The 13,637-nt window shown below is 35.3% G+C and overlaps 1 protein-coding gene across 1 annotated transcript; it reads right to left on the bottom strand.

The window, feature by feature from the left end:
* Positions 1–2,391: 2,391 nt before the first annotated feature.
* On the bottom strand, positions 2,392–4,335 carry LOC149661022 (uncharacterized). Its single transcript, XM_089843846.1, has 3 exons — positions 3,539–4,335; positions 2,812–3,467; positions 2,392–2,740 (listed from the first exon to the last, which is right to left on the bottom strand). Exon 1 carries the CDS (start codon positions 4,110–4,112, stop codon positions 3,792–3,794), a length of 321 nt encoding a protein of 106 aa, XP_089699972.1. The 5' UTR covers positions 4,113–4,335; the 3' UTR covers positions 2,392–2,740; positions 2,812–3,467; positions 3,539–3,791.
* Between the last annotated feature and the right edge of the window lie 9,302 nt (positions 4,336–13,637).

Raw genomic sequence — 13,637 nt, 5'->3', positions numbered from 1 at the left:
TAGAAGTTAGAAACTTAAATCCACTTTAATTAAGGCTGCAATTTAAAATTTTACATACGTTTATTAAAAAGCGCTACTATTCTCTTTATTTTATTAACTAAAGTGGTATTGAATTTTTAACTTCTATATAATTTTTTAATGAAACCACTTTGTTTGTAGCAGAAAATTTATTATTGTCATCCATCAGTTTTATAATACTTGAACCAAAAAGAGTTCTTAATGTTGAAACCGAAACATTTCTAATTCAAATTGAGCAACTTTAGTTTAGGAACCTGATATAAAGACAAAGCCCTCCTTAAAAATCCCCAAAGACAACCAAAGAATATTTATTTTAATAAATGTTTGGGAATATTAACTTTTGGTTATGTAATTTAGCTCAAAATTTTCATCAACCCAATTATAGTCAGGGCTTCCCATCCATTTAAATTAGTTAGCTCTAAAAGCTGGTAATAGCAAAAGTTTATTAGGGGAAAGTATGACACAAGGGAAAATTTCAGCTACCTCAGACTTTCGTCGTAGTTGGCCGTTTTGCTCGCGTAGAGTTACACCCCAGAGCCTACTTACTCTATAAGAAAGAGTCCTTTTGTGTTAATGTTCAAGTAACGCGGTTTTTCGTCTGCTTTTTGTACTGCTAACTGTAATCCTAGCCAAAGACCTAACCAAGGTGGATTAAAAAGTTTGGTGGTGTATTTTTATCGTGATATCAAAAGTTTATTAGTGATATTTATGTTTTTTGTTATGAAGTTTAAACGCGAATTCCGTAAATATGAATATATTAGCGTAGTTTCGGACTTAATTTTTGAGAAAATTAAGGTGAACAACTTTACTTTCGGAACATTAGCTCAAGCAAGAATTCATGAAGCTGCTTTACAGAGGCCAGAAAGCCTTCAAGGCCTGATTAAAGATTATGTGATAGCTTTTTAAGCATTTTTGAGAAAAATGTTAAAAGAAATGCCACAAATAAGAAAATAACAAATGTAGAGAAAAATACCAGGACGTTAATAGACTGGTACACGTCCATATTAGAAGATTTTTCGCATCTTGTCAGCTTTTTAGAGTTTTGTGGAGGGGAAGATCAAAATGAAAAACTACAAGTCTTGCAAGCCTATGGAAAGATTGTTTTTGGTATAATGAAAGATCATCTACCGCATCGTCAAACAATAGTAAATGTAGGGAAGCCAAACGAGCCAGCGGAGCCACTGAGTTCAGAAAGGTTTGAAAGATCCATATTGACAATTGGAGGGGGATGTATGGGAGAAATATGGAAAGTGGCCAAAAATCAAATAATAAAAAATAAGCTTTCAAAAACCCAATTAAATAAGTCCAAAATATTGTACAATTGTGTAATGAAATATCGGATGAACCACCAATGTTAGATTTTCTGGCTTCAGAAAAAGGGATCGTGGCGGCTTTGTTTCCCCAAAACCTGAATTTCATGGATATTTAGTGACGCTAAACAAGCGAATGAGGCTGGTACTTTGCCAAGAAGGAATTAAAGTGCACGGAAGACGACTTGCCCAAGTAAGCATGAAAAAAAAAAATAGTCTCTAAACAATGAACCCTCTGGGTATATCCAAAATTATTTACAAATTTTCAGGTTGCAAAAAACCAGGTTTTTGAAGATGCCACTTTGAAAGATGAATTTCTTCACGCTTGGGCCCGTATTGAGGGAAAGCAAAAGACATCAGAAAATTTAATATTTTTTAACGAGTGGCAAAGAAAGATGTTGCATGCGTGCACAAATGAAACTATCACAGCATGGGATGCTGAAAAATCTGAAAAGAGCAAGTCATCTTCAAAAGGTTGTGCAAGCCTACGTGATAAACTGTTTGTGTTAACCTCCAAGGAAAATTACTCAAATGCTAAAACTGAAATCAAAACCAAAAACTTTAAGAACAAAACTAGTCAAGGCAAAAAGACTCGAGCAAAAACTACTCAAAAAGCAACTAAAGCAAAACATAGTCCAGCTGAAACTAGGCAAGATAATGACAAAATTAGTCAAGCAAAAACTAATCAAGCCAAAAAGACTCGAGCAAAAACTACTCAAGTCAAAACAACTCAAGCAAAACATAGTCAAGTTTAAACTAGCCAAGATAAAGACGAAACTAGTCAAGCTAAAACTACACTTATTGAAATGGATAATTCAAGTACAAAATATGGTGAGGCTAAATTGAATCCTACTAAAGCTAAAAGATAAACTACCGACGTAGAAATGAAAACTACAGGAAAGAAAAGAAAAACTGTTCATCTTAAAATGAAAGTTACCGAAAATGAAATGAAAACTTGTCAAGATAAAACTGATGGTGGAAAAACAAATGAACAACTGGGAAATGGGAATCGTTCTTCCCGAAGATTGTCTTTGAAGAGGAAATAGTTAGACGATTATGGATTTTAAACAGAAAATAATTTTATTACTTTCAATATTTGTTGTTATTAAAGATATGAAAATTTTACAAATTGTTTTCAAAAGTTTGCTTTACGTACAGTGGAGTATTTCTGTACCCTTTTCCAGAGTGGTGATGTCCATGAATATCTTTCTTAGTCAACAGAGCTTTGCGGGAATAGGCAAAATTCAAGCTTGTTAGTTTTCCATTTGCATTGAATTTATATTGGGAAAACAATGTCTCTACTGCACTGCCGTTTAATCGTTTTGGCATCAAGTAGTAAGTAGGATATTCATTAATGAAATATTTAGCGAGCCCTTTAAACAAAAGACCATTACACGCAACAGGTCCCAAGTCTATAAAATAAAATTATTGTTAAGTGAACTTAGATTTAAAAGATGTGCTTATCATTTGGGTTAATATTTACCTGCCAAGAAATAAATTCTTTGCCTGGATACATCCGGTTATATTTGGTATCTTTACCTTTATCAAAATAATATCAAAAGACAAAAAAAATTAAAAACTATTTTCTGCTAAAGGTTGCATGGCAAAGTCGATTATTTTTATACTTTTTAAGTTTAAAAGCCATTGCTTAAAATAGCTTAGACCCTCCTCTAGGTTGAGCATAACTTGATCTTCTAATGTTTTTAGTTTTAAACTTGAAAGCATTCCATTTTCAAACATTAAATTGCATGCTTTCAAATAATAATAAGCCTCCATGGTCTCCTTGTGATCTGTTGGTTGATCTACATTGTCTGGATTAGCATATTCGTAAAGCTCAGACAAAACGTCATCTTGCTAAAATTTAATTTAAAATAAGATTGCACACTCGTTACGTGTTAGCAATTTTAAACTTAATTGCATAATTTTCGCTGGTTTTACATTCAGCTTGGTCCATGAGTCTCTAATTATATAAGACTCTAACAGTTTCGGAAAATAGCGAGGAATATTCTCATCTCGCCTTGCATCCTCCCTCTTCTTCATATCATTGATTGTTTGCCACCCAAAGGTGACTCCGTTATTCGGGAAGGAACGTGCACCAGAAGCCTTTGAGGAAAACAACGCGTTGATCAAATTTTTCAGCTATTTAAACAAAAATTAGCAAATTTTAAGTGGTGCGTCTACACACAATATTTTTTTTTTAATTTGGGTACCTGGTGACTCGGACACATAATCCAATAAATTTTGTGGTTTGAGCGAAATGGGTTTTTAAACCACGGTTTAACTTCAATGTCTAAATCGTTGGTAACTGGGTCAATTTTAGTACCATAGGCCCCAGTATAATTTTGAGTTAGTTTAATTAAACTCAAATTTGAACTTGCACCGTCGCATAGGCAAGCAGACACTTTCAAACCAACAGCATGTGTTGGTCGAGCCCTCGGATGCAAAATAGGGACAAATTATGTCTTAATCCGATGTTAGATCCCTCCACAAAAACTGCAGCATGTAGCCTGCTTTAGGAATAGTTTCCTCGGTGCTTAATTGATCATAAATATCGTCCAAGGTTGCTAACTGTTCTGGAGACATTGCTATAACAATCAATTTATGGTTTTTACTGTTCCACGCTACCTTCGGGGAAACATTAACTTCGTCGAATATCAAAATTCCGTCCCCATTTGGCTCTTTAAATCCTTTGACAACATGTTCTTTCACAAAAGCATCGTAACATTCTTTCTGCCGTTTTAATCGCTCCAAATTTACGCCAGGTTCTTCCAAGTTGTGAGCCATTTTCGCTTGTAGCCTTCGCCAACTAGGCAATTTTAGGATTTTAAAACTCTGCAGAGCTAAATATGCAGCTTTGCTTCTGCAAGCTAAGGTTTAAGCGATACGGTACGTTATGGCACTCCACTTGTTACTTTTTTTTCCAAATGCTAAAATTATGAAAAAAGAAAATTGAAAGGGATTTATTAACTAATAAAAAAATTATCTTACAATTTCGATCTTGATCTTTTTCAAAATCATTTCTATCTTTTTCTTCTTGTTCTTCGGTTTCCTTCAACCAAACTTCTTTCATCATGTCTTTTATTTCGCATTCATTCTCGTTGGCAGAAGGTAGCTCGCTTAGAAGTTTTTCTAGTTCGCTTTTGAAATCTCTGTTGATGATCTGCGTTACGTTGCTCATTTCGTTACTTTTTTCTCCGAAAAATTTAATTTTAACTTTTGACACTTCTCCGAAAGTCTAGAATTAACTTGAAATAACCGTTGCTTTCTACACCTCTCTTTTCTTCGACGGATTTTTACCGAGTTTGGGGACAAATATTTCAATTTGTGTTTCGAAGTTGGTGAAGTCTTATCTTTTACCGCAGAAACGTCTTCATCTCTAGTAGATTGTAACTTTTTATTGCACAACGTTTTAGAATATCGAGAACGATAACTGCATTCAGTGCATCGATAGCTTCCAGATTCAAGTTCAGTCGTTGGGGCATTTTTGGGGGGCATAAACCATGCCAAACATAATTCCGAAAGGTAATGCTCGGAAGGATAAGCTAATTTGATTATTTTTTGTGAGATAAATGGTAATGTTTTTATCAATTTAATTGAGTCTTCAGTAAGGCCTGGGCACATGACAAAAGTATCATCTAAAAGTTGGTGAAAAATGTTCATCGCGATATTTTCAAGGAACACTTCGTCTTTAAACAGTTGAACTTTGTTTACGCAACCCTTAAAGACGTGAAAAACTGACGCTTCCCCATCATCTTGTATGACAATTTTAATTGGATCCAATCCGTACTTTAATATGAACCGATCCTTCCTTGTTATTTCCAAAAGTATCTATAAATTAAGAGTAAATTTATTCAGACTGGAACCCAATGACTAGAAAATCATTACCTCTTTGCCAAGAAGACTGAGCTTTTCTTTCATTAAGAGACATTTATTTTCTTGTTCATAAGCCAAGCCATCACTTTGGCCAATGTTACACTTTCAGAACTTCCCTGTAATTAAGTTTATATATTTATTGCAATTTAACTACGAGAAACATTGTTATATATTTCAAAATCAGACTTTGATAATATAAACCTTACCTGAGAGTTTTCTTCAAGCCTCACCCGTTTAAAGGGAGGTTCTTCTTTTGAAACTTCGTCGCAATTACAAAGGTATCCCCTTTTTTGCAATATATTGTATTTTACAGTTGTCTGGACTAGTTTTGATTTAAGTTCTGGGCCAAATTGGGATGAAAACACCGCAGTTGATGATCGCGACGCCATTTTTTCCCACGATTGGAACAAGGCCGAAAATATTATACTGTCGGCCTTGCTTGGAAACGTACTATTTTTTTGAGGTAACCATGGAAACGTCACGATCTACTGCTAGTCCATTACAAGGACTATACGGCTATGGCGCGAATTTGATGGACGTTATTTTTAACATTGGCTCTATGGGGCGTAGTATACTTTCCCCTAATAAACTTTTGGTAATAGCTATTTTTTTCCGTAGCGAGTTTCCAGATATTCCTGTTATTCTTCTAATTTTAATAAATTTTTGATATGGTTGACATTTGTCGGTTTAATATTCAGCACCGATAACTTCGGAAACTTATAATAATTTGGACTTGGATGATTAATTTAGGTCTGAAAGCAAGTTATAGCTTTTTTCCGAAGCGATTTTGCAAATTTCGATCACCCCTGTTATTCTTCCAAATTTTATGAAAAGTTTTGGTAAGGTTGACATACGTCTCTTTGATATCTAGTTTCGATAATTTCAGAAACTTAAAGAGACTGTAAATTGGTTGGCAGACCTTTTTTTTAAAAAAGGCTCTCGACTTCTCTCCCACAATTATTGACGTGAGCAGCTGATGCAAAACGCGTCAAAGAGGAATTAATTTGTGGTTTTAAAGCGGTTCTTCACAATTGGAATAATATCTATTGTGATTGGTTGTGAGCCGCCCCGCTCCGACGTTTCCCGTGTCACCATGCACTCCCGAGAGCCAGATAGCCCGCCTGTGTTTGCTAGAACCGACGACCACAATAAGCTAGTATTCAAAATTGTAGTAATTTTCCCTTTCCTAGGTTATAAAAGGTTCTTTCTGACATGCAACTATAAATACATTTTGAAAAAGACCAACTCTTTTGAGCTATTCACTTCAAGGCTTAGTTACGTGGCCTAGGTGCGCGTGCCAAAACCCTACAAATTATGGTATTTGACAACCTTCACAAAAAAAGTGTGTTAGGAAATTGAAGTTATTGAACACAATCTCTGAACACCTTCATGCTACACTCTCCTATACATGTTTAAAAATAAGAACATGTTCAATTAAAAATATGTTCTTTTTAATTTTACACGTAATTTTAATTACGGTAAAATTTAAGAAACGGCACCAAAACCCCTGTCCCTGTCCCTGTCCCTGTCCCTGTCCCTGTCCCGGACGCGTCCGCGAAACGAACGCTTACGATGAGAGAGAGGGAAACCGGTCGCGTCCGCGAAACGTACGCTTACGATGAGAGAGAGAGATCGCTAGCGTACGCGGTGGCGATACGAAGCTCCGCGTAGAGAGAGAACTGCCTGCCTGGTATATTAGTGAGAGGGGGAAGAGGGAGAGGGGGCATCCCGCTCGGAGAGAGAGGAAAGAAAGGTAGTTTAAATCTCGCGGGCTTTTTTGAGTGAAGGGAAACAAGATGATAATTTTCGTGCACTACTGCACTTTTTTAATTTTACACGGAATTTTATTCCGTTAAAATTTAAGAAACGGCACCATGCGCGTGATACATCAGAGATTATGCTGAATGGTTAGGTTAGGTTAGGTTAGGTTTCGTAAAATAGAGGGGACGGTTTACGGTCATAGTGATTTCTGGTTTAGGGGATCCAGGATTTGGTTTTAGATACATTATTTGATTCGTATGGTTTTGAAAAATTATACTTTAGTGGGGTGCACAATTTAGTTTCATTAATATTATTTGAAATGTGACGTTATTAGAAATTAAGGGGATACACGATTGCGTTTCAGAAATGTTTTTAGTTGTACGATTTATTGGAGATCAACTATACGGGGGGTCACGTGAGCCGTGTAAAATTACTATTAAGGCCCAGCCCTTGGGCCATCTTGTTTCTAATGTATTGAAGCCATTTTATGTTCCGGTTTTGAACGTGTTATTAGTTCAGTGTTCAGCCTCTGAACATGTTAATTACACAGAAAATGTGTTGGGAAGCTGAACTCAATCCCTGAACACCTTTATGCGACGCTCTCCTATACATGTTCAAAAATGAGCACATGTTTGAATAAAAATATGTTTACTTTCTAATGTGTTCAAGACGACTTTGTCTTGGTTTAGAACGTCTTTTAAGTGTTGAGCATATGCACATAAATAGTACTTCTCTCATTCCACATTCCGAGAGGGATATGTACGGGAATTTCTCACTGGCAGTCTTGGAAATAGCACAGGTCCAAGGTCCAAAAAAGTTTATTAATTGCTCGGACCAGTTTTTTTATTCAAACTCCGGGGGATACTGGTCCGTGGGACCAATTTATTAATTGAGAACATTTATGAAAATTGAGGAGGGACCAGTTTAAAAATTCTAGTCATTATAAATTTCTACTCCACTGATATAGACTGGTTCCTATTCTTGCCTTCATTGCCGCAACCACAGCCCACTCGATCACGCTTTGGCTTCACACGCAATAGAAGCTCCTCCACACAATTGTAAAAGCGTTTTGGGCTTTTTCGCTTGAAAAATCCAAGAAGCCAGCTTTTAACATGGTCGGCTATGGGAGGAACACAGTTTAGCCCTAATTTTGAAACTACTGGTTCAAATCTCTTAAAATTTTGAAGAGATGTGCAAAAAACGTTTGCTATTTTTTGGAAATGTTCAAAAGTTTCCCTTTTATAGTTTTTTGTATAAATATTAGAAAGAAAATTAGCCCCAATTAAATGGCTTGGTTTTCGGACGGTTTAATAAGTTTCTTCTGTTTCACTTGATCGAATCTCTTGAAATTTTAGTGAGAGGCATATTGAAGGGTTTTCAAATTATGATGTAAAGTTTCAAAGTTTTCAAACGAACAAATCATTTCCAAAAAAATTCTTTAAAGTTTTGTTTCTGCATAATACTACAACCTAATTAGTCCCTTAGGGAAATTTTAGAAAAAGAACTATTCGTTTTAAAATTTCGAAATTTTCCATGATAATTTAAAACTTTTCAATATGCCTCTCACTAAAATTTCGAGAGACTTGAACCATTGAAACTGAAGGGAACAAATTTAAACTGTTTGAGACAAAAGCCATTAAATTCTGAGAGAGCGGTAGCTCTCTTAGATAAGACTTCATACTGCTTTTAATGTATAAGGAGGGTTTTTTGTTTGGATGTAGTTTTTTTTGTATTGTATTAATTCATTCGAAAAAATTCCACAGAACTACAATTCGGGCCCTTAATATGTGGTTAAAATTTCAAAGAGATCCATAAATTAGTTTATTTTATAAAAAATAAAGTTGCTAAGGGTGGTTTTCATTTCCATAAAATTAATCACACCTTTTGATGCAAAACAGAAATTTTTCCCATAGAAATAACATGGGAAATTTTTCGAAAAAAACAAATCGGTTATTCGTGATTTAGGAAAACTATACGTTGGTTAGTTTTGGGAACGGTCTTAAATTAAACTTTAAACTATAATCTAGGATCATTTTTCTTGTTATTAAGAAAAATTAATTTTAAGTATGTTTAACTTAAATTTTAAAAACTACCCCAATCTGCGATATTTTAGCATTTATCCACTGTTTTATTAGGAAATATCAGCGAGACCAATGTTGGCCATTTTTAACGTATAGTTACCTCATAATAATCCGATTGTTTCTTCTTAATGCCTTTTGGTTGGAATGGCCTATCGATAGTGAGATAAGACGGCTTTAATATTGCTGCAGTGACGTTGACGCGGCCGCTACAGCGACGCCTTCAAAACACACGGGTCTAAATTGTCGCGGATATAGTCAAATTCAGACTAGCTTAATAAACATTTTAACTTTTCCCTGCTAATTATTCTGGATTATCAATAAGAGATAATTAAACTAGACTCCCAATTAAAGATAAATAAACTAGATTACGAATTTAAGTAATTAAAGTAGTTTACCAATTAAACGTTCTTAAAATAAATTATCAATTAGAGGTAATTAAACTAGATAACGAATTAAGGGTTACTAATTAAATAACCAATTAAGGGTAATTAATCTAGATTACCAATTAAGGGTAATTAATCTAGATTACCAATTAAGGGTAATTAATCTAGATTACCAATTAAGGGTAATTAATCTAGATTATCAATTAAGGGTAATTAATATTATCAATTAAGGGTAATTAATCTAGATTATCAATTAAGGGTAATTAATTTAGATTACCAATTAAGGGTAATTAATATTATCAATTAAGGGTAATTAATATTATCAATTAAGGGTAATTAATCTAGATTATCAATTAAGGGTAATTAATCTAGATTATCAATTAAGGGTAATTAATTTAGATTACCAATTAAGGGTAATTAATCTAGATTATCAATTAAGGGTAATTAATCTAGATTATCAATTAAGGGTAATTAATCTAGATTACCAATTAAGGGGTAATTAATCTAGATTACCAATTAAGGGTAATTAATCTAGATTACCAATTAAGGGTAATTAATATTATCAATTAAGGGTAATTAATCTAGATTATCAATTAAGGGTAATTAATCTAGATTATCAATTAAGGGTAATTAATTTAGATTACCAATTAAGGGTAATTAATCTAGATTATCAATTAAGGGTAATTAATCTAGATTATCAATTAAGGGTAATTAATCTAGATTACCAATTAAGGGGTAATTAATCTAGATTACCAATTAAGGGTAATTAATCTAGATTACCAATTAAGGGTAATTAATCTAGATTACCAATTAAGGGTTACCGACGACTGGTAAATAAGCTAGATTACCGACGACCGGTAATTAAGCTAGATTACCGACGACCGGTAATTAAGCTAGATTACCGACGACCGGTGATTAAGCTAGATTACCGACGACCGGTAATTAAGCTAGATTACCGACGACCGGTAATTAAGCTAGATTACCGACGACCGGTAATTAAGCGAGATTACCGACAACCGGTAATTAAGCGAGATTACCGACGACCGGTAATTAAGCTAGATTACCGACGACCGGTAATTAAGCTAGATTACCGACGACCGGTAATTAAGCTAGATTACCGACGACCGGTAATTAAGCTAGATTACCGACGACCGGTAATTAAGCTAGATTACCGACGACCGGTAATTAAGCTAGATTACCGACGACCCGTAATTAAGCTAGATTACCGACGACCGGTAATTAAGCTAGATTACCGACGACCCGTAATTAAGCTAGATTACCGACGACCCGTAATTAAGCTAGATTACCGACGACCCGTAATTAAGCTAGATTACCGACGACCGGTAATTAAGCTAGATTACCGACGACCCGTAATTAAGCTAGATTACCGACGACCGGTAATTAAGCTAGATTACCGACGACCGGTAATTAAGCTAGATTACCGACGACCGGTAATTAAGCGAGATTACCGACAACCGGTAATTAAGCGAGATTACCGACGACCGGTAATTAAGCTAGATTACCGACGACCGGTAATTAAGCTAGATTACCGACGACCGGTAATTAAGCTAGATTACCGACGACCGGTAATTAAGCTAGATTACCGACGACCGGTGATTAAGCTAGATTACCGACGACCGGTAATTAAGCTAGATTACCGACAACCGGTAATTAAGCGAGATTACCGACGACCGGTAATTAAGCTAGATTACCGACGACCGGTAATTAAGCTAGATTACCGACGACCGGTAATTAAGCTAGATTACCGACGACCGGTAATTAAGCTAGATTACCGACGACCGGTAATTAAGCTAGATTACCGACGACCGGTAATTAAGCTAGATTACTGACGACCGGTGATTAAGCTAGATTACCGACGACCGGTAATTAAGCGAGATTACCGACAACCGGTAATTAAGCTAGATTACCGACGACCCGTAATTAAGCTAGATTACCGACGACCGGTAATTAAGCTAGATTACCGACGACCGGTAATTAAGCTAGATTACCGACGACCGGTAATTAAGCTAGATTACCGACGACCGGTAATTAAGCTAGATTACCGACGACCCGTAATTAAGCTAGATTACCGACGACCCGTAATTAAGCTAGATTACCGACGACCCGTAATTAAGCTAGATTACCGACGACCGGTAATTAAGCTAGATTACCGACGACCCGTAATTAAGCTAGATTACCGACGACCGGTAATTAAGCTAGATTACCGACGACCGGTAATTAAGCTAGATTACCGACGACCGGTAATTAAGCTAGATTACCGACGACCGGTAATTAAGCTAGATTACCGACGACCGGTAATTAAGCTAGATTACCGACGACCGGTGATTAAGCTAGATTACCGACGACCGGTAATTAAGCTAGATTACCGACGACCGGTGATTAAGCTAGATTACCGACGACCGGTGATTAAGCTAGATTACCGACGACCGGTGATTAAGCTAGATTACCGACGACCGGTGATTAAGCTAGATTACCGACGACCGGTGATTAAGCTAGATTACCGACGACCGGTGATTAAGCTAGATTACCGACGACCGGTGATTAAGCTAGATTACCGACGACCGGTGATTAAGCTAGATTACCGACGACCGGTGATTAAGCTAGATTACCGACGACCGGTGATTTAGTCGCATTACCGACGACTGGTAATTTAGTCGCATTACCGACGACTGGTAATTTAGTCGCATTACCGACGACCGGTGATTTAGTCGCATTACCGACGACTGGTAATTTAGTCGCATTACCGACGACTGGTAATTTAGTCGCATTACCGACGACTGGTAATTAAGCTAGATTACCGATGAACGCGCAACGCCCTAAGACTTTTTCTCCCATATTTTCTAAACAATTTTAATTAATATGAAGACTGAAGTGACAGATATTAATAAAAACTGTCATTGTAGACAAAGACTGGAAAGTGTAAAAGATAAGGTTTGAAAATGAACTGCCTGAAGTAACAGATATTAAAATTTTCACTTTTGAAGACATCATTATAAAACATCAATTATTTTAAAAAATTCTTATCTTACTTTTTTTCACCAAAATTTCATTTTCGCAAAATATTTTTCAGCAATATTTACCCAAGTATTTTGTCCTCAATAGTAGTTGTCACCTAGAAGGGTTTAAGGGATACTATCTTGGTACTGGTTTTACTTTCAACTAACATTTGATTCTAGGAGATTCAAATGCTTGGATATCTGAAAAGATTTCTCTTGAAGACTTTAAATTTTTATACTTTAAAATTGAAAATATTGCGAAGCGGAAAATAATATAGGCCTTTTCTTTGTGATTTAGTTATTAGTGTCGAAAAGATCTGTAGATTGATCGTGATCTTTGAGAGCAACACAGCACGTTAATATTTAATACTTTGAAAGCTTTACAATTTAAGAATACGTTTTGTAAAGTTTTAATACGGTTTATATTTTATAAGCTCTCAACGATTTTCTCTCGTTATAGGGTCGAATTTTCTACCTAATTTTAAATTTTTGATAAAAAATAAAATGTAAAGCCGTAGTATTTTCAAAATAACGCGCATGTTCCTTTTTAAAATACTTTCCCGAAGTAATTTTGGTGAAAAAAAGTAAGATAAGAATTTTGTAAAATAATTGATGTTTTATAATGATGTCTTGAAAAGTGAAAATTTTAATATCTGTTACTTCAGGCAGTTCATTTTCAAACCTTATCTTTTACACTTTCCAGTCTTTGTCTACAATGACAGTTTTTATTAATTATGGTTAGTTTTCGTTATGTTTTTACAAAAGGCTATGCAAGAGAAAAATTTTAAACTTTGCACAAAAATGCCAAACATTATTTTGCAAATCCCATTAAAATTATGAAGAGATTTCAACCATTATTTTTAAAATTAGGACCAAGAAACGGTGTTCCTCCCATTGAGGGCAATGTTTAGAGTTAACTCTGATTTTTGACATAATTTTGTGTATTTCGCGTTTTGAGGCCAGACTTCTATAGCCCGTGAAGTCAAAGCATTATCGAATGGGCTGTTGCGTCAACAAATACTCCCTTCAATTTTTTAATAGGATTAGTAAAAAATAAATTAGGGATAGGGTCACTGGTCCCAAAAACGAGTTTAATATTGTAGACGCTGGGGGTCACTGGTCCCGAGGACTAGTTTAAAAAGTCCTTATTTCCAAGACTGCTCACTGGTATTTAATAATTAATATGTGTTTTTG

The sequence above is a fragment of the Phalangium opilio genome, unplaced genomic scaffold (genome assembly GCF_054372755.1).
Source record: "Phalangium opilio isolate 3A_F unplaced genomic scaffold, DU_Popi_V2 ptg000070l_1, whole genome shotgun sequence".
NCBI classification, from domain to species: domain Eukaryota; kingdom Metazoa; phylum Arthropoda; class Arachnida; order Opiliones; family Phalangiidae; genus Phalangium; species Phalangium opilio.
The sequence above is the reverse complement of the archived record's forward strand: the minus strand, read 5'-3'. Positions and strand labels throughout refer to the sequence as shown.

What these genes read in the sequence shown, in the direction of transcription:
- LOC149661022 (XM_089843846.1), bottom strand. Translation starts at nt 4,112, where the DNA reads ATGGCTCACAACTTGGAAGAACCTGGCGTAAATTTGGAGCGATTAAAA.